Source organism: Oncorhynchus clarkii, chromosome 1, assembly GCF_045791955.1.
Source record: "Oncorhynchus clarkii lewisi isolate Uvic-CL-2024 chromosome 1, UVic_Ocla_1.0, whole genome shotgun sequence".
NCBI classification, from domain to species: domain Eukaryota; kingdom Metazoa; phylum Chordata; class Actinopteri; order Salmoniformes; family Salmonidae; genus Oncorhynchus; species Oncorhynchus clarkii.
This window is the reverse complement of record NC_092147.1, coordinates 2,265,587-2,285,821: the sequence shown is the minus strand read 5'-3', so window position 1 is coordinate 2,285,821 and position 20,235 is coordinate 2,265,587. Positions and strand designations below refer to the sequence as shown.

The 20,235-nt window shown below is 44.7% G+C and overlaps 1 protein-coding gene across 6 annotated transcripts in view; it reads right to left on the bottom strand.

Annotated features, from left to right (window-relative positions):
* LOC139414063 (ubiquitin-protein ligase E3A-like) overlaps positions 1-20,235 on the bottom strand; it is a 35,044-nt gene that overhangs the window by 11,276 nt on the left and 3,533 nt on the right. For 2 of the 6 annotated variants that reach the window (XM_071162118.1, XM_071162263.1), the window contains exons 2-9: positions 19,620-19,658; positions 18,227-18,312; positions 15,599-16,266; positions 15,244-15,321; positions 13,998-14,057; positions 9,971-10,066; positions 8,099-8,425; positions 3,450-3,594 (exon numbers count right to left, since the gene is read on the bottom strand). In XM_071162118.1, the coding sequence (XP_071018219.1) occupies positions 3,450-3,594; positions 8,099-8,425; positions 9,971-10,066; positions 13,998-14,057; positions 15,244-15,321; positions 15,599-16,266; positions 18,227-18,266 (1,414 nt within the window). In that variant the 5' untranslated portion in view covers positions 18,267-18,312; positions 19,620-19,658. Of the gene's footprint in view, positions 1-3,449; positions 3,595-8,098; positions 8,426-9,970; positions 10,067-13,997; positions 14,058-15,243; positions 15,322-15,598; positions 16,267-18,226; positions 18,526-19,608; positions 19,659-20,235 lie in introns of all 6 variants that reach the window. The other 4 variants (XM_071162195.1, XM_071162323.1, XM_071161977.1 and 1 more) reach the window with 2 other exon arrangements.

The window sequence follows — 20,235 nt, the reverse complement described above, 5'->3', positions numbered from 1 at the left end:
ATAGCGCTGTTAAGAAGGTAGAAACAAGGGTCTGTAGGACCTGCCTTGTTGATAGTGTTGTTAAGAAGGTAGAAACTAGGGCCTGTAGGACCTGCCTTGTTGATAGCGCTGTTAAGAAGGTAGAAACTAGGGCCTGTAGGACCTGCCTTGTTGATAGTGTTGTTAAGAAGGTAGAAACTAGGGCCTGTAGGACCTGCCTTGTTGATAGCGCTGTTAAGAAGGTAGAAACTAGGGCCTGTAGGACCTGCCTTGTTGATAGCGCTGTTAAGAAGGTAGAAACTAGGGCCTGTAGGACCTGCCTTGTTGATAGTGTTGTTAAGAAGGTAGAAACTAGGGCCTGTAGGACCTGCCTTGTTGATAGCGCTGTTAAGAAGGTAGAAACTAGGGTCTGTAGGACCTGCCTTGTTGATAGTGCTGTTAAGAAGGTAGAAACTAGGGCCTGTAGGACCTGCCTTGTTGATAGTGTTGTTAAGAAGGTAGAAACTAGGGCCTGTAGGACCTGCCTTGTTGATAGTGTTGTTAAGAAGGTAGAAACTAGGGCCTGTAGGACCTGCCTTGTTGATAGTGTTGTTAAGAAGGTAGAAACTAGGGCCTGTAGGACCTGCCTTGTTGATAGTGTTGTTAAGAAGGTAGAAACTAGGGCCTGTAGGACCTGCCTTGTTGATAGTGCTGTTAAGGTAGAAACTAGGGTCTGTAGGACCTGCCTTGTTGATAGTGCTGTTAAGGTAGAAACTAGGGTCTGTAGGACCTGCCTTGTTGATAGTGCTGTTAAGAAGGTAGAAACTAGGACCTGTAGGACCTGCCTTGTTGATAGTGCTGTTAAGGTAGAAACTAGGGCCTGTAGGACCTGCCTTGTTGATAGTGCTGTTAAGAAGGTAGAAACTAGGGCCTGTAGGACCTGCCTTGTTGATAGCGCTGTTAAGAAGGTAGAAACAATTGTCTGTAGGACCTGCCTTGTTGATAGTGTTGTTAAGAAGGTAGAAACTAGGGCCTGTAGGACCTGCCTTGTTGATAGCGCTGTTAAGAAGGTAGAAACTAGGGCCTGTAGGACCTGCCTTGTTGATAGTGTTGTTAAGAAGGTAGAAACTAGGGCCTGTAGGACCTGCCTTGTTGATAGTGTTGTTAAGAAGGTAGAAACTAGGGTCTGTAGGACCTGCCTTGTTGATAGTGCTGTTAAGAAGGTAGAAACTAGGGCCTGTAGGACCTGCCTTGTTGATAGTGTTGTTAAGAAGGTAGAAACTAGGGCCTGTAGGACCTGCCTTGTTGATAGTGTTGTTAAGAAGGTAGAAACTAGGGCCTGTAGGACCTGCCTTGTTGATAGTGTTGTTAAGAAGGTAGAAACTAGGGCCTGTAGGACCTGCCTTGTTGATAGTGTTGTTAAGAAGGTAGAAACTAGGGCCTGTAGGACCTGCCTTGTTGATAGTGCTGTTAAGGTAGAAACTAGGGTCTGTAGGACCTGCCTTGTTGATAGTGCTGTTAAGGTAGAAACTAGGGTCTGTAGGACCTGCCTTGTTGATAGTGCTGTTAAGAAGGTAGAAACTAGGACCTGTAGGACCTGCCTTGTTGATAGTGCTGTTAAGGTAGAAACTAGGGCCTGTAGGACCTGCCTTGTTGATAGTGCTGTTAAGAAGGTAGAAACTAGGGCCTGTAGGACCTGCCTTGTTGATAGCGCTGTTAAGAAGGTAGAAACAAGGGTCTGTAGGACCTGCCTTGTTGATAGTGTTGTTAAGAAGGTAGAAACTAGGGCCTGTAGGACCTGCCTTGTTGATAGCGCTGTTAAGAAGGTAGAAACTAGGGCCTGTAGGACCTGCCTTGTTGATAGTGTTGTTAAGAAGGTAGAAACTAGGGCCTGTAGGACCTGCCTTGTTGATAGCGCTGTTAAGAAGGTAGAAACTAGGGCCTGTAGGACCTGCCTTGTTGATAGCGCTGTTAAGAAGGTAGAAACTAGGGCCTGTAGGACCTGCCTTGTTGATAGTGTTGTTAAGAAGGTAGAAACTAGGGCCTGTAGGACCTGCCTTGTTGATAGCGCTGTTAAGAAGGTAGAAACTAGGGTCTGTAGGACCTGCCTTGTTGATAGTGCTGTTAAGAAGGTAGAAACTAGGGCCTGTAGGACCTGCCTTGTTGATAGTGTTGTTAAGAAGGTAGAAACTAGGGCCTGTAGGACCTGCCTTGTTGATAGTGTTGTTAAGAAGGTAGAAACTAGGGCCTGTAGGACCTGCCTTGTTGATAGTGTTGTTAAGAAGGTAGAAACTAGGGCCTGTAGGACCTGCCTTGTTGATAGTGTTGTTAAGAAGGTAGAAACTAGGGCCTGTAGGACCTGCCTTGTTGATAGTGCTGTTAAGGTAGAAACTAGGGTCTGTAGGACCTGCCTTGTTGATAGTGCTGTTAAGGTAGAAACTAGGGTCTGTAGGACCTGCCTTGTTGATAGTGCTGTTAAGAAGGTAGAAACTAGGACCTGTAGGACCTGCCTTGTTGATAGTGCTGTTAAGGTAGAAACTAGGACCTGTCAGACCTTTGTGATTGTGCCAGGTTTCCTCCAGACATGACGCTTGGCATTCAGGCCAAAGATTTTAATCTCGGTGTCTTGTTTCTCATGGTCAGAGTCCTTTAGGTGCCTTTTTACAAACTCCAAGCAGTCTGTCGTGTGTTTTTTACTGAGGAGTGGCTTCCGTCTAGCCACTCTACCATGAAGGCCTGATTGGTAGAGTGCTACAGACATGATTGTCCTTCTGGAAGGTTCTCCCATCTCCAAAGAGGAACTCCGGAGCTCTGTCAGAATGACCATCGGGTTCTTGGTCACCTCTATGACCAAGGCACTTCTCACCTTATTGCATAGTTTGGTTGTGCGGCCAGCTCTAGGAAGAGTCTTGGTGGTTCCAAATTTCTTCCATTTAAGAATGGAGGCCACTGTGTTCTTGGGGAACTTCAATGCTGCAGAAATGTTTTGGTACCCATCCCCAGATCTGTGCCTCGACACAATCTCGTCTCTGAACTCTCCAGACAATTCCTTCCACCTCATGGCTTGGCTTTTGCTCTGACAACTGTTGGACCTTACATAAACAGGTGTGTGCTTTTCCAAATCATGTCCAATCAATTGAATTTACCACAGATGGACTCCAATCAAGTTGGAAAAACATCTCAAGGATGATCAATGGAGTTCAATTGAGTTTAATAGCAAAGGGTCTGAATACTTTAAGGTATCTGTTTTTTATATTTTATACATTAGCAAAAACGACTAAACTTGTTTTCGTTTTGTCATTATATGCAGATTGATGAGGATTTAAATTGTTATTTTTTATTTTTTTCAACTTTATCCATTTTAGAATAAGGCTGTAGTGGAAAAACATTTCTTTAAACATTTCTACATACATGCATTAGGAAAGTGTCTTTGGATTACAGTGTCTTTACTCAACCACAGATACAGTTAAATTCCAAGCAGAACATCTCACCAATGTCAGGGTTGAACATCTCCTCCAGGACGAGCTGGAAGAACTCTTTAGAGACCCCCCCTTCGTCAACGCCCTGCTCTCCTTCAAACTCTACAAACAGCTGCTTCCTCAGGTCCGCAGGGTTCTCCATGGCGATCATCTCCAACTGTAGGACGCAGACCATTAGGTTAGGAGAGGGACAGACAAACAGAGGAACCCTTCCCATTCACCTTATCACTAGCCTGGTCTTGGTCGACCGAGAGTCGTCTGTTCTTTCCACCAATCGATTGGTAGAAATGTTAAAACGTGTATTTTTCCATATATAGACACATCCAATGTGTTTTAAATCAAATCAACGATATGCACCAAGCTTGTCTGACAAAATAATTAAGACACAGATGACTAGAGGGAGTCCGACCGACCGATCAACATGGACGCTCTGCTCCTAAGCAACTCTGCAGTATTATTTTGTTTTTTTGTTATTTCTTACATTAGCCCAGAATGTTCTTTGCGTATTTACATACAGACGGAAATCCCTCACCTGCATTTCGAACATAAATATTACTTATCTGAATTGGATCCTTTGTTCGTACCCCCCAAGGTGCATGAACTTATCCCAGAGGCTACTCCAAGATGCCACGGAGACGAGGCATTCGGAGTGGACTTCTAGTCCGAGTCAGGAGGCGTACACACCAGCCACCGCTTCTGAGTATATTACTGGTGAATGTTCAGTCCCTGGACAATAGAGTAGACGAGCTCAGGGCGAGGACCTGCGTCCAGAGAGACATGAGGGACTGTAACATACTCTGTTTCATGGAATCATGGCTCTCTCCGGATATACTGTCCCTGTCCATACAGCCAGATGGGTTCTCAGTACAACATGCAGACGGGAATAAAGAACTCTCCGGGAAGTAGAAATGCGGAGGTGTATGTTTCATGATTAACCATGCATGGTGTGATTGTGGTAACGTACAGGAACTCAAGTCCTTCAGTTCACCCAGCCTCGAATACCTGAAATGCTGACCATATTACCTCCAAAGAGAATTCTCTTTGGTTATTGTCACAGCCATATCGCAGTATATTCCCCCTCAAGCCGATACCACGACGGCCCTCACTAGACTTTGCGCAACTGGAAACCACATAACCCGAGGCCACATTTATTTTAGCTAGCTTCAAAAACTACCATTGTTACTCTCCCTTCCGGGTGGCTACAAGGCCCTCCTCCCTTCGGCAAATCAGATGACGACTCCATTCTGCTACTCCCTTCCTATAGGCAGAAACTCAAAACAGGAATCATCCGTGCTAAGAACTGTTCAACGTTGGTCTGACCAATCGGAATCCATGCTTCAAGATTGTTTTGATCACGCGGACTGGGATACGTTCCGGGTTGCCTCTGAGAATAACATTGATGTATACACTGACAAGGTGACGGAGTTCATCGGGAAGTGCACAGGGGATGTTGTTCCCACTGTGACCATTAAAACCTACCATAACCAGAAACCGTGGATAGATGGCAGCAAAACTGAAAGCGTTGAAGCGTGTTAACCCTCGCAAGGCTGCCGGCAAACCACGGCATTTAACCACGGCTAGGTGAATGGGAATATGGTTGAAAACAAACAGTGCAAAACGGTTTAAAAAAAAAAAACAGTTATACTCTTCGTAAGGCAATCAAACAGGCAAAACGTCCGTACAGAGACAAAGCGGAGTCACAAATCAACGGCTCAGACAGACGTATGTGGCAGGGACTTCACACAATCACGAATTACAAAGGGAAGCCACGTCTCGAACTCCGACGTCTTGCTCGCTAAACACAATCTTTGCTCGATTTGAGGATAACACAGTGCCATCGACGCAGCCCGCTCAAGAGGACTGTGGGCTCTCGTTCTCTGTGACCAAGATGAGTAAGACATTGAAACGTGTTAACCCTCGCAAGGCTGCCGGCCCAGATGGCATCCCTAACCATGTCCTCAGAACATGCGCAGACCAGCTGGCTGGAGTGTTGACGGACATATCCCAGTCTGCTGTCCCCACTTGCTTCAAGATGTCCACCATTGTTCCTGTACCCAAGAAAGCGAAAGTAACTGAACTAAATGACTAAATCACCCCGTAGCACTCACATAGCATTCACTGTCATCATAAAGTGCTTTGAGAGACTAGTCAAGGATCATATCACCTCCACCTTACCTGTCACCTTAGAACCACTTCAATTTGCTTACCGCCCCAATAGGTCCACAGACGATGCAATCGCCATCAATGTTTAATTTTACATTTAAGAATGGAGGCCACTGTGTTCTTGGGGGCATTCAATGCTGCAGAAATGTTTAGCTACCCTTCCCTAGATCTGTGCCTTGACACAATCCTGTCTCTGAGCTCTACGGACAATTCCTTCAAACTCATGGCTTGGTTTTTGCTCTGACATGCACCGTCAACTTTGGGATCTTATATAGACAGGTGTGTGCCTTTCCAAATCATGACAAATCAATTGAATTTACCACAGGTGAACTCCAATCAAGTTGTAGAAACATCTCAAGGATGATCAATGGAAACAGGATGCACCTGAGCTACATTTCGAGTCTCATAGCAAAGGGTCTGAATACTTCAAGTATAAAAATGTACAAAAAAACTCTAAAAACCTGTTTTCGCTTTGTCATTATTGGGTATTGTGCGTGTAGAAATGATTGTATTTAATCCATTTTAGAATAAGGCTGTAGTGTAACAAAACGTTGAAAAAGTCAAAGGGTCTGAATACTTTCCGAATGCGCTGTATGTGATGTAACAGTATAGCTTCTGTCCCTCTCCTCACCCCTACCTGGGCTCAAACCAGGGCCCCTCTGCACACAACAACAACTGCTTCCCACGAAGCATCGTTACCCATCACTCCACAAGAGCCCTTGCAGAACAGAGGGAAACCACTACTTCAAGGTCTCAGAGAGGGTGACGTCACCGATTGAAACGTTATTAGCGCGCACCACCACTAACTAGCGAGCCATTTCACCCCCCTTTAACAACCTCCTTTTCCTCAGCAACCAGTGATCTGGGTCACACACTGGTTACAGAGACACACTTACTCATTCCAGGGTTTTTCTTTATTTTTACTATTTTCTACATTGTAGAATAGTAGTGAAGACATCATAACTACGAAATAACATATGGAATCATGTAGTAACCAAAAAAAAAAAAAAAAAAATCTAAATATATTTTATGATGGACTGTCATTTCTCTTTGCTTATTTGAGCTGTTCTTGGCATTATATGGATGTAGCCTTATTTGGTAAAATACCGTCTTCTGTATACCAACCCTTGTCACAACACAACCGATTGGCTCAAACACATTAAGAAGGAAATAAATTCCACAAAATAACTGTTAATTGAAATTCATTCCAGGGACTACCTCATGAAGCTGGTTGAGAGAATGCCAAGAGTGTGCAAAGCTGTCAAGGCAAAGGGTTGCTACTTTGAAGAATCTCAAATATAAAATACATTGGCAAGATAAAGTATGCGAACCCTTTGGAATCACCTGGATTTCTGCTGAAATGGGTCATAACATTTAATCTGTACTTCATCTAAGTCACAGCAATACACAAAAAGTATTGTATTTTTCTTGCTATATTGAATACATCATTAAATTCACAGTGCATGTTGGAAAAAGTATGTGAACCTGTACGCTAATGACTTCTCCAAAAGCTAATTGGAGTCAGGAGTCAGCTAACCTGGAGTCCAATCAATGAGATGAGATTGGAGATGTTGGTTAGAGATGCTCCGGCACCCCCCCCCTGCCAAAAAAACTCACAGAACTTGAGTTGGCTATTCACAAGAAGCACTGCCTGACTTGAACCATGCATCCAACAAAGATCTCAGAAGACCTAAGATAAGAAGCACTGCCTTCTGGAGTGGCCCAGTCAGTCCTGACCTCAACCCGATTTGAGGTCATGCCACAGCATCTCAGAGAGCAGTTCACACCAGACATCTCAATAATATTGCTGAACTGAAACAGTTTTGTAAAGATGGGTCCAGAATTCCTCCTGAACGTTGTGCAGGTCTGATCCACAACTACAGAAAACATTTGGATGAGGTTGTTGCTTCCAAAAGAGGGTCAACCAGTTATTAAATCCAAGGGTTCACATACTTCTCCCACCCTGCACTGCGAATATTTACACGGTGTGTTCAATAAAGACATGAACATGTATAATTGTTTGTGTGTTATTAGTTTAAGCAGACTGTGTTTGTCTATTGTTGTGACCTGGATGAAGATCAGATTTTATGACTAATTTATGCAGAAATATTTATTTTATTTTACCTTTATTTAACTAGGCAAGTCAGTTAAGAACAAATTCTTATTTTCAATGACGGCCTAGGAACTGCCTGTTCAGGGGCAGAACGACAGATTTGTACCTCGTCAGGTCGGGGATTTGAACTTGCAACCTTCCGGTTACTAGCCGAACGCTCTAACCACTAGGCTACCCTGCCGCCCCAAATACAGGAAATTCCAAAGGGTTCACATACCTTTTCTTACCACTGTACACTTTTTTTAGTTACGACATGATTCCATATCTGTTATTTCACAGTTTTGATATCTTCAAAATCAAAGAAAAACCCTGGAATGAGTAGGTGTGTCCAAACTTTGGACTGGTACTGTATAATGTGTGTGTGTGTGTGTTGTTTGTGACTCACCCTGACGAGGGCGTCGTCGATGATGTGGTCTCGGCGTACTTTGAGCCTGAGGTATGGGTTGAGCTGCTGTCCTTGTACCAGGCTGTAGAGCGCTGTGATCCTCCTCTCGCTGTACATGCTGATGCGGTTGTCGTAGTACAGTCCCAGGCTCTTGGTGCAGGCGTTGAGGATGAAGGGACAGCTCTGGAAGGAGAACTTACTCTCCGAGTCCACCTTGAAGAAGGTGAAGTCCTTGTCCATCTCTAGAACGTCGTTCAGAGGCTCGTTGACAAACTCCTCGAAGGGGATGAGGGGTCGTCTGCAGTCCAGGGTCCTGACGCCCAGCTCCTTTTCATTTGACAATTTAAAAACAATTCAACCACACGTGGACACAATCCATTCCAAATCACTGTGGATAACAAAGTATTTAAATCATTGAGGATAACGCAAAAAAAAGTATTTACAGGGTATTTGGAAAGTATTCAGACCCCTTGACTTTTTCCATATTTTGCTCCAGCTTTATTATAAAACTGATTTTTTTTATTTTTATTGTCCCTCATCAATATACACACCACACCCCATAATGACATCACAATACCCCATAATGACATCACAATACCCCATAATGACATCACAATACCCCATAATGACATCACAATACCCCATAATGACAAAGCGAACAGGTTTTTAGAAATGTTGGCAATTTATTAAAAATACAAAAACAGATACCTTATATAAGTATTCAGACCCTTTGCTATTAAATTCCAAATTGAGCTTAGGTGCTGTTTCCATTGATCATCTTAATCATTTTAAGATGTTTCTACAACTTGATTGGAGTCCACCTGTGGTCAATTCAATTGATTGGACATGATTTGGAAAGGCACACACCGGTCTTTATAAGGTCACACAGTTCACAGTGCATGTCAGAGCAAAAACCAATCCATGAGGTCGAAGGAAATGTCCGTAAGAGCTCATAGACAGGATTGTGTCAAGGCACAGATCTGGGGAAGGGAACCAAAAAAGATCTGTAGCATTGAAGGTCCCCAAGAACACAGTGGCCTCCATCATTCTTAAATGGAAGAAGTTTGGAACCACAAAGACTCTTCCTAAAGCTGGCACCTAAAGGCACCTAAAGACTCTCAGACCATGACTAACAAGATTCTTTGGTCTGATGAAACCAATATTGAACTCTTTGGCCTGAATGCCAAGCGTCACGTCTGGAGGAAACCTGGCACCATCCCTACAGTGAAGCATGGTGGTGGAAGGATCATGTTGTAAGGATGTTTTTCAGCAGCAGGAACTGGGAAACTAGTCAGGATCGAGGCAAAGACGAACAGAGAGATACTTGATGAAAACTTGCTCCAGAGCGCTCAGGACCTCAGACTGGGGAGAAGGTTCACCTTTCAACAGGACAACAACCCTAAGCACACAGCCAAGACAACGCAGGAGTGGCTTCGGGACAAGTCTCTGAATGTCTTTGAGTGGCCCAGCCAGAGGCCGGACTTGAATTTGATCGAATATCTCTGAAAATAGCTGTGCAGCGACGATCCCCATTCAACCTGACAGAGCTTGAGAGGATCTGCAGAGAAGAACAGGAGAAACTCCCCAAATACAGGTGTCTAAGGCTTGTAGCGTCCTATCCAAAAAGACTAGAGTATTTAATCGCTGCCAAAGGTCTGAATACTTATGCAAATGTGATTAAGCTTTTGCTTTGTCATTATGGGGTATTGTATGTAGATTGAGGGGAAAAAATAATTTAATCGATTTTAGAATAAGGCTGTAACATAACGTGGAAATAGTCAAGCGATCTGAATACTTTGTAAATTATTATAACAAAGGAAAAGTAAATTCTTTAAAATAAGTTTAATTTCCATTGTGGTGGTCTCTCCTCACCTTCTCCAGAGGATCGACCCGGGGACCGTTCTTGTTCCTCCTCTCCTCCCCCAAGAGCTCCTGCAGGGTGAGCTCGCTGGACTGGGGCTCCTCCTCCTGATTGAATTTGCACTTTAAAAAAAACAACTTCTCCCACTACCATAACAATACTTGACCGACATGGATAGGGCCAAATTGAAATGTTTCTTACAGAACCATGAAAGAGAACACTGAGGATTATGGGTAAATTATTAGACCAAAAGGCACAACTGTACATCTGACAAGAATGAATCCAAACATTACATTGTTGATTTGATGTGCATTTTACATTTACTGTACTGTCACAGAAATTGTTGATAACGAAATCTGAAAATACTCCTGATACTTACAGTAACATGATAAGAATATTAATTTAGCTTTTGGAGTAGGTACAAGATAAGAAAAAACTATTACAATGGTTTCAGTGAGAGGACTAACTGGTGTCTCCAAGTGGCCCCACACCTCTCCAAACCGTGGGTTTCAGTGAGAGGACTAACTGGTGTCTCCAAGTGGCCCCACACCTCTCCAAACTGTGGGTTTCAGTGAGAGGACTAACTGGTGTCTCCATGTGGCCCCACACCTCTCCAGACTGTGGGTTTCAGTGAGAGGACTAACTGGTGTCTCCTAGTGGCCCCACACCTCTCCAGACTGTGGGTTTCAGTGAGAGGACTAACTGGTGTCTCCAAGTGGCCCCCACACCTCTCCAGACTGTGGGTTTCAGTGAGAGGACTAACTGGTGTCTCCTAGTGGCCCCACACCTCTCCAGACTGTGGGTTTCAGTGAGAGGACTAACTGGTGTCTCCAAGTGGCCCCCACACCTCTCCAGACTGTGGGTTTCAGTGAGAGGACTAACTGGTGTCTCCTAGTGGCCCCACACCTCTCCAGACTGTGGGTTTCAGTGAGAGGACCAACTGGGGTCTCCATGTGGCCCCACACATCTCCAGACTGTGGGTTTCAGTGAGAGGACTAACTGGTGTCTCCGAGTGGCCCCACACCTCTCCAAACTGTGGGTTTCAGTGAGAGGACTAACTGGTGTCTCCAAGTGGCCCCACACCTCTCCAAACCGTGGGTTTCAGTGAGAGGACTAACTGGTGTCTCCAAGTGGCCCCACACCTCTCCAGACTGTGGGTTTCAGTGAGAGGACTAACTGGTGTCTCCAAGTGGCCCCACACCTCTCCAGACTGTGGGTTTCAGTGAGAGGACTAACTGGTGTCTCCATGTGGCCCCACACCTCTCCAAACTGTGGGTTTCAGTGAGAGGACTAACTGGTGTCTCCATGTGGCCCCACACCTCTCCAGACTGTGGGTTTCAGTGAGAGGACTAACTGGTGTCTCCTAGTGGCCCCACACCTCTCCAGACTGTGGGTTTCAGTGAGAGGACTAACTGGTGTCTCCAAGTGGACCCCACACCTCTCCAGACTGTGGGTTTCAGTGAGAGGACTAACTGGTGTCTCCTAGTGGCCCCACACCTCTCCAGACTGTGGGTTTCAGTGAGAGGACCAACTGGGGTCTCCATGTGGCCCCACACCTCTCCAAACTGTGGGTTTCAGTGAGAGGACTAACTGTTGTCTCCAAGTGGCCCCACACCTCTCCAAACTGTGGGTTTCAGTGAGAGGACTAACTGGTGTCTCCATGTGGCCCCACACCTCTCCAAACTGTGGGTTTCAGTGAGAGGACTAACTGGTGTCTCCAAGTGGCCCCACACCTCTCCAGACTGTGGGTTTCAGTGAGAGGACTAACTGGTGTCTCCATGTGGCCTCACACCTCTCCAAACTGTGTAGATCGTAAGTAATTTCAATGCATTATGACAAGGAAAGGTGCTTTTTTGACCTCATAGCTTTGCCATTGAGGAACTGAAGCCAGCAAACTGGTAGTTTCTTGTTATTAACGCATCCCCACCATCACACAATGACTGTTGTTTACGCAATCCGAAAACATTCCACTATAAATCACAATCTGGGTCAGGTGGGCATCGTTTGGAAGCTTATTCTACTGCCAACATGTCTAGCTAAGTTATAAAATACGATCTTAAGCCCTTTACGGACAGGATACATTTTACTGGGGGAGCTCAGGTAATGTAATTATGTGCACAAGCAAAAACCAGCACATCCCGTCCGAATGGCACTCATTTTTACTTGTCAAGAAGGTTATTAATCCCAGCCCTAAAAATCTACTGTTTCCCGGGAAACTCCCAGGTCCTCTGATATTACTAACCTGTGTGAATCGTCATCCCTGTGTTTTCAGGGAGTTTAAAACAGGTTCTGCACCCAGTTTGGGTCAGAACATGGGACTAGATTGACGCTTAAATCAAAGTGGTTTGCAGGTAGCGTACAGATTAATGATCTGTGTCGTCACATCTTTCATAGTGCCATACTTCTATTTTTAAAAGACGGAGGTAGATGATATTGACCCAAGAATTTATAAATTGTCAAATCCGTCAGGTAATTAAATGTCTGCAGGTTAAAGTTCATGGTGTTCACTGACTTTCTGAACTGAAGGTCAATAGGTCACTGTTAGACTGTTCCTAGACATGTGAACTGAAGATCATTAGGTCACTGTTAGACTGTTCCTAGACATGTGAACTGAAGGTCATTAGGTCACTGTTAGACTGTTCCTAGACATGTGAACTGAAGATCATTAGGTCACTGTTACTGTTCCTAGACATGTGAACTGAAGGTCATTAGATCACTGTTAGACTGTTCCTAGACATGTGAACTGAAGGTCATTAGGTCACTGTTACTGTTCCTAGACATGTGAACTGAAGGTCATTAGGTCACTGTTAGACTGTTCCTAGACATGTGAACTGAAGGTCATTAGGTCACTGTTAGACTGTTCCTAGACATGTGAACTGAAGGTCATTACGTCCATATGTCCGGAGGTATCATCGGATGGGGCCACAGTGTCTCCTGACCCCTCCTGTCTCAACCTCCAGTATTTATGCTGCAGTAGTTTATGTGTTGGGGGGCTAGGGTCAGTCTGTTATATCTGGAGTATTTCTCCTGTCTTATCCGGTGTCCTGTGTGAATTTAAGTATGCTCTCTCTAATTCTCTCTTTCGGAGGACCTGAGCCCTAGGACCATGCCTCAGGACTACCTGGTATGATGACTCCTTGCTGTCCCCAGTCCACCTGGCCGTGCTGCTGCTCCAGTTTCAACTGTTCTGCCTGCAGCTATGGAACCCTGACCTGTTCACCGGACGTGCTACCTGTCCCAGACCTATTATTTGACCATGCTGGTCATCTATGAACATTTGAACATCTTGGCCATGTTCTGTTATAATCTCCACCTGGCACAGCCAGAAGAGGACTGGCCACCCCTCATAGCCTGGTTCCTCTCTAGGTTTCTTCGTAGGTTTTGGCCTTTCTAGGGAGTTTTTCCTAGCCAACGTGCTTCAACACCTGCATTGCACAGAGTAGCGTCCTGTCCAGGGTTAAGGCCCTGAGATAGACTAGTGTCCTGTCCAGGGTTAAGGCCCTGAGATAGACTAGTGTCCTGTCCAGGGTTAAGGCCCTGAGACTATATGACCTCAAAGCTGTATTTATTATAACCCTCAAGGTATCATCTGTCAACACATCCTCCCCTCTCCATTTACAGCATCCTCAACATCTCATCTGTCAACACATCCTCCCCTCTATTGATAGCATCCTCAACGTTTCATCTGTCAACACATCCTCTCCTCTCTTTTTACAGCATCCTCAACATCTCATCTGTCAACACATCCTCCCCTCTTGATTAACAACATCTACCTCACTCAGACAAACAAATGTGAAAAAGTTGCCCAATTCTTGGGAGGGATGGCGGCAACTTCTTGTCGCGTGCTGTGCTCAAATTTATAATGGTTATCAATCAAGACAAAATATGCCATTTTCAATCCATATTGAAGTGGAAAAGGCAACCTAAACAGTTAAAGCAAGTCACAACTTCTCTTCATAGACAAATACCTTTCTAGTTGATTGAGTTTATTAGATAATCATAATCAGTAGGCTGCTCCAGCTGGACAACATTTCTTACCTCCTCTTCGTTGTGGCCCGTATCGAGGTCACCTCCCAGCACGTTGGCGTAGAACACCAGCTTCAAACAGAATCAAACATGATTCAAATCACTTTACAGTAAAACAATCATTTACAACTATAATATGTATAAAAATATATTTTTCCTGACAGGGCATTCCATAGCTGTGGGGATCTGATAAAGGATTCTCCTTGCTTCTACACCTAGAGTGCTTTCAGAAAGTTTTCATACCCCTTGACCTTTTCCACTTTGTGTTACAGCCTTAATTTAACATTTATTAAATTGTTGTTTTTTCTTCTCACCAATCTACACCCCAAAATGACAAAGTGAAAACAGGTTTTTAGAAATGTGCTAATTTATTGACAATGAAATACAGAAATATCTTAATTGACATAAATATTCACACCTCTGAGTCAATACATGTTAGTATCACCTTTGGCTGTGCTTATAGCTGTGAGTCTTTCTGGGTACGTCTCTAAGAGTTTTCAACACCTGGATTGAACAATATTAGCAGATTATTCTTTTAATTCTTCAATATCTGTTAAATTGGTTGTTGATCATTGCTAGAAAACCACTGTTTTACGGCTGTAACACCAGGTATCGTTATAGACCAGCTCCTTGGTTGTAACACCAGGTATCGTTATAGACCAGCTCCTTGGTTGTAACACCAGGTATCGTTATAGACCAGCTCCTTGGCTGTAACACCAGGTATCGTTATAGACCAGCTCCTTGGTTGTAACACCAGGTATCGTTATAGACCAGCTCCTTGGTTGTAACACCAGGTATCGTTATAGACCAGCTCCTTGGTTGTAACACCAGGTATCGTTATAGACCAGCTCCTTGGTTGTAACACCAGGTATCGTTATAGACCAGCTCCTTGGTTGTAACACCAGGTATCGTTATAGACCAGCTCCTTGGTTGTAACACCAGGTATCGTTATAGACCAGCTCCTTGGTTGTAACACCAGGTATCGTTATAGACCAGCTTCTTGGTTGTAACACCAGGTATCGTTATAGACCAGCTCCTTGGTTGTAACACCAGGTATCGTTATAGACCAGCTCCTTGGTTGTATGAAACGAGCACGTCTGTCAGATAAGAGGGAGCGCAAGGCCGTGAACTTCAGTGCTTTTAAAAAGTAAAATGTGGTTGTCTCACCCAAGCCACCTTAAGATGAATGTAAGGTGGCTCTATATGAGCGAGTCTGATAAATGACTTAACATGTCAAATCAATAAGACCCATCCATACCTTCAGACACTTGGTGGCCGCCACAACGCCCTCGTCGTCGTTTACCAGACTGTCGCTGACATATTCGTTGCTGATCACCTTAATAATAACAACAACAACACATTTTATTAGTATAACGGTAGTTTCACGGTACTTTTTCCACCTGCTGTATCCTGTGCTGTTAATTTTGAGATAGAACTATTCATTACAGAGGAATCAACGCTCTTGGCAGAAAATGACAAAAAAACATTGAATTTTACATTGAATTGTAAAAGTAACTCCTGAAAGTAACTGCGTATTCTGTACAATTCAGTCTGGTCGACTGCGAGCATGGATGAAATAAAAAGCTGAAAATCAAATAAGAATGTAACGTTACCGTGTAGGTGATGAGCTGCTGAAAGGTCTCCATCATACGTCTGATGTGCTCTACACTGTACTGAGACCACAGGCGCGTCAGCTTGGCCAGGGCAGGCAGAGGGAGTTTACTCATACACTTACAGAACAGAGGCATGGCCATCTCCAGGTACTCTGGGCTGTGGAGGCTGCTGTTCTCCATCACGATGATGAAGATGTTTAGGTAGTCTGGGTTGGTGTCGTACACGTCTAGATAGGTTAGATCCAGCTCTACGTTGGGAGTTAGGTAGACCAGGGCGTTGAGGAAGGCCGATTCCATCTTCTCGTTGGAGAGGAGTCTGTCGTACACTCTCCTCACAGCTTCTATGTCCACTGAGACCTCCACAGGACCCAGTCTGTTCTCCGTCGATCCCGTCGCTCCCTCCATGGACGCCGAGGCCTCTGATTCCTGCTCCTTGGCGGTGGTTCTCTCCTTGTCGTCCTCGTCCTTGTCCTCATCTTTGGCCTGGTGGGTCTTACGCTGCTCCTTGGTGTTGGGGTGTTGCTCCTTGTCTTTCCTGAAGCTCTGCACCAGCCCGTCAGCGTTGGAGAAGATCCTCCCGATGACTCGGATCAGAGGAGAGTAGTCCTTCTTCCCCTCACAAATACTCAGGATCTCATACACCTTCTCCTCGGTCAGGTAACGCACCTCTGGACACAGATATGACAGAGAAAAATAGTGAGCAACCATTTTAATCTCTCTTAAATGAATGGACTATTGAATAGCATGAATGGAGAAAAGGTTTGTGTCTTCCCCACATACCGCGTCCCTCGCGGCGAACACCTTCCCCACATACCGCGTCCCACGCGGCGAACACCTTCCCCACATACCGCGTCCCACGCGGCGAACACCTTCCCCACATACCGCGTCCCACGCGGCGAACACCTTCCCCACATACCACGTCCCACGCGGCACCACCTTCCCCACATACCGCGTCCCACGCTTCCCCACATACAGCGTCCCACGCGGCACCACCTTCCCCACATACTGCGTCCCACGCGGCACCACCTTCCCCACATACCGCGTCCCACGCTTCCCCACATACAGCGTCCCACGCGGCACCACCTTCCCCACATACCGCGTCCCACGCTTCCCCACATACCGCGTCCCACGCGACACCACCTTCCCCACATACCTTCCCCACATGTCGCGGCACCACCTTCCCCACATACCGCATCCCACGCGACACCACCTTCCCCACATACCGCGGCACCACCTTCCCCACATACCGCGGCACCACCTTCCCCACATACCGTGGCACCACCTTCCCCACATACCGCGTCCCACGCGGAACCACCTTCCCCACATACCGCGTCCCACGCGACACCACCTTCCCCACATACCGCGGCACCACCTTCCCCACATGTCGCGGCACCACCTTCCCCACATGTCCCCACAAATGCTTTGGTTCCCTTCCCCAGATCTGTGCTTCGACACAATCCTGTCTCAAAGCTCTACGGACAGTTCCTTCAACCTCATGGCTTGGTTTTTGCTCTGACATGCACTGTCAACTGTGGGACGTTATATATACAGGTGTGTGCCTTTCCAAATCATGTCCAATCAATTGAATTTACCACACGTGGACTCCAATGAAGTTGTAGAAACATGTCAAGGACGATCAATGGAAACAGGATGCACCTGAGTTCAATTTCAAGTCTCATAACAAAGGGTGTGAATACTTATAAGGTGTTTTTTAATTTTTTTTATAAATTTGCCAACTTTTCTAGAAACCTGTTTTCACTTTGTCATTATGGAGTATCGAGCTCAGATCGATGAGGAAAACAATTTATCTAATCAATTTTATAATAAGGCTGTAACGTAACAAAATGTATAAAAAGTGAAGGGGTCTGAATACTTTCTGAATGCATCGTTTGTTTTTCAATCAATTTCATGTGTATTGAATTGAGTTCTATTGGCCTACTGTCTGTAATTAGTGTCTGAATATTTGTCAAGGCGCGTAACAACGTGTGCAATGACGTGCTGAGTCTTGATTCAGTGCATTATTATAGGGTATTGGAATAAATCGTCTCAATCTTTTCAGCCATGGGTGGTAATATATCTCTCGGAGCTGATCCATCGTCAGTATTGTGGAATAATTCTAATGTTGAGGTAAGACTGGAAAGGGAGAACTCGGATCCGAGAGCCGTTCTTTCCATCCCACCAGTATCGACACGATGCCTCAATGTGACGCACTTAGTGAACGTTCCCTCGGTGTGCCGTTTTGGGAAACGCATGTTGCACCTTCGGCCGTTGTAGGAAAAACGCATCGTTAAAAGACACTTGCAAGTTCTATCGCTATCGGGAAACCGGGCCCTGGTCAAAAGTAGTGGTTTATATAGGGCCCTGGTCAAAAGTAATGGTTTATATAGGGCCCTGGTCAAAAGTAGTGGTTTATATAGGGCCCTGGTCAAAAGTAATGGTTTATATAGGGCCCTGGTCAAAAGTAGTGGTTTATATAGGGCCCAAAAAGTAGTGGTTTATATAGGGCCCGGGTCAAAAGTAGTGGTTTATTTAGGGACCTGGTCAAAAGTAGAGGATTATATAGGGCCCTGGTCAAAAGTAGAGGATTATATAGGGAAGAGGGAGCCATCTGGGATACACAGTGTTTACCTCTGAAGTCCTCCCTAGGGGGAAACAGGTTGTCTGTCATCTTCCCGTGGCAGTCGCCCAATAAGGCAGGTTGTGTGTCCTCGGCACTGTTGTCAGGGAAGGCAGCGGAGGGGTGAAGGTCACATAATTTGGTGTTAATTTTATAGAGCTCCAGGGCTCTGATGGCCGCCGCGTTGTGATCCAGCGGTTGAAAACCAAGACACGAAGCACACAACTCATTCGTGCAGGCCCCATTTCCACAGCCCTCTGTTAACTGCCGAAAGTAGCGCTCAATTAGATGCTTTGCAGCCGCTCTCTTCCTGTACAGGACATTCAAACAGGAAGTGACAAGTTTTTAGTATGTCAACCACACAGAACTAACATTGTCATTTCAGCAAGCCCTGACACCCACCAACTCCAATTGTTCTGACATTGTTTCTGTCGTTAGAAATTAGGATCGTTAGGATTAGCATTCCTGCAACATTATTTGGTTGAAATATAATTTAATCTCTGAGAAATTAAGCTAATTGACTGCACAGGATTAATCTAATCTTCAATAAAATGTAGTACCTAACATCCAATTTGGACCAAACTTTTTTCTAACAATGAGTTAGAACACGAAGAACCTAAATAAAAATGGACAAACGTCAATTTATATGAATCCTATAAATTAAAAAACGGACAACTTGGGTGCAATCAATTATCTTAATTTCTCAACTCAAATTATATTTCAACAAAACAATGCAGCAGGAACGCTAATCTGATCTGTTCCTCCTAATCTGATCTGTTCCTCCTAATCTGATCTGTTCCTCCTAATCTGATCTGTTCCTCCTAATCTGATCTGTTCCTCCTAATCTGATCTGTTCCTCCTAATCTGATCTGTTCCTCCTAATCTGATCTGTTCCTCCTAATCTGATCTGTTCCTCCTAATCTGATCTTCTTAATCTGATCGGTTTCTTACAATTTCAGAACAATCTGAGACGGGTGTCAAACTCCTCTTTGTGCTTTTTTGAGGTGGGACGACCCCCATAACAGAGAAGATACATTATATTTACAATTTTGTTTAAAAAGCACAACAACAAAAAACTATAAAAACAGTAAGAATAAACGTGCAATGCAACAACTATGAATGTACTAATCATGAGTTAAAAATCACAGCATTACATGCATTTGGACTAAAATGGAGACCGTCTACAATTTAGCTCCCATGTTGCCAATTGGTCCATGCCAAAAATGATGACACGTTTAAAAAAAAATAACTGTGAATCACCATGGTGACAAGTCATGTCAAATCAGCATGGCGATATCTAGCCTTACATGTTCAGTCCAAATAGCACTAAGATAATAATTGTGGCTCCGTGGTTTATGGGACATGGGTATTGGCAGTAGTAACATTCCTGTACCTCTCACTTACATTCGGCTTGTTTTCACGTCCTCTGATGTAGGCAACGGTCTGAAACAAGACGGGAGGATGTTAACAAACTAACCTTTGATTTAAAAAATGTTTATATATGAGGCTTCTGAAGGACTGTCTAAATACAAGTTCACAACTAGGCCAACGAATAAGTAGCTATATAGGAGGATAACTACTTCATATTCACTTGCTGTCTTCGACATGGTCAGTCACTCGGGATATGGCTACTGCTGCCTAGAGGCTACAGGACACGATGTCAACAAGCTCCTTCCATTTGTTGTTACATTTCAGAATCAGCTGGTTACATTGATGTCATGTTGTAAAACATCAGCTAGTCAGACAGACACTTCTTTACCTCTCTAGAGGGCAACTAGAGGAGAAGAATAAATACATGATGCTAGTTCGAGGTGAGCAAAGTGAAACATACCCAGAAGATACCAACCCTGCCATTACGCTTGTTTAAATTGAGCTGGGAACGCAATCATGGTTACATGAAGACACCATGGAGCCGGTGTGAGATATCGGTTGGAAAATGTACCTCAACGCAGGGATACTGCACTCAATTTGGACCTTTATCCACACTGCTCCATGGAGAAGAAATACTGCTAGTGTTCCT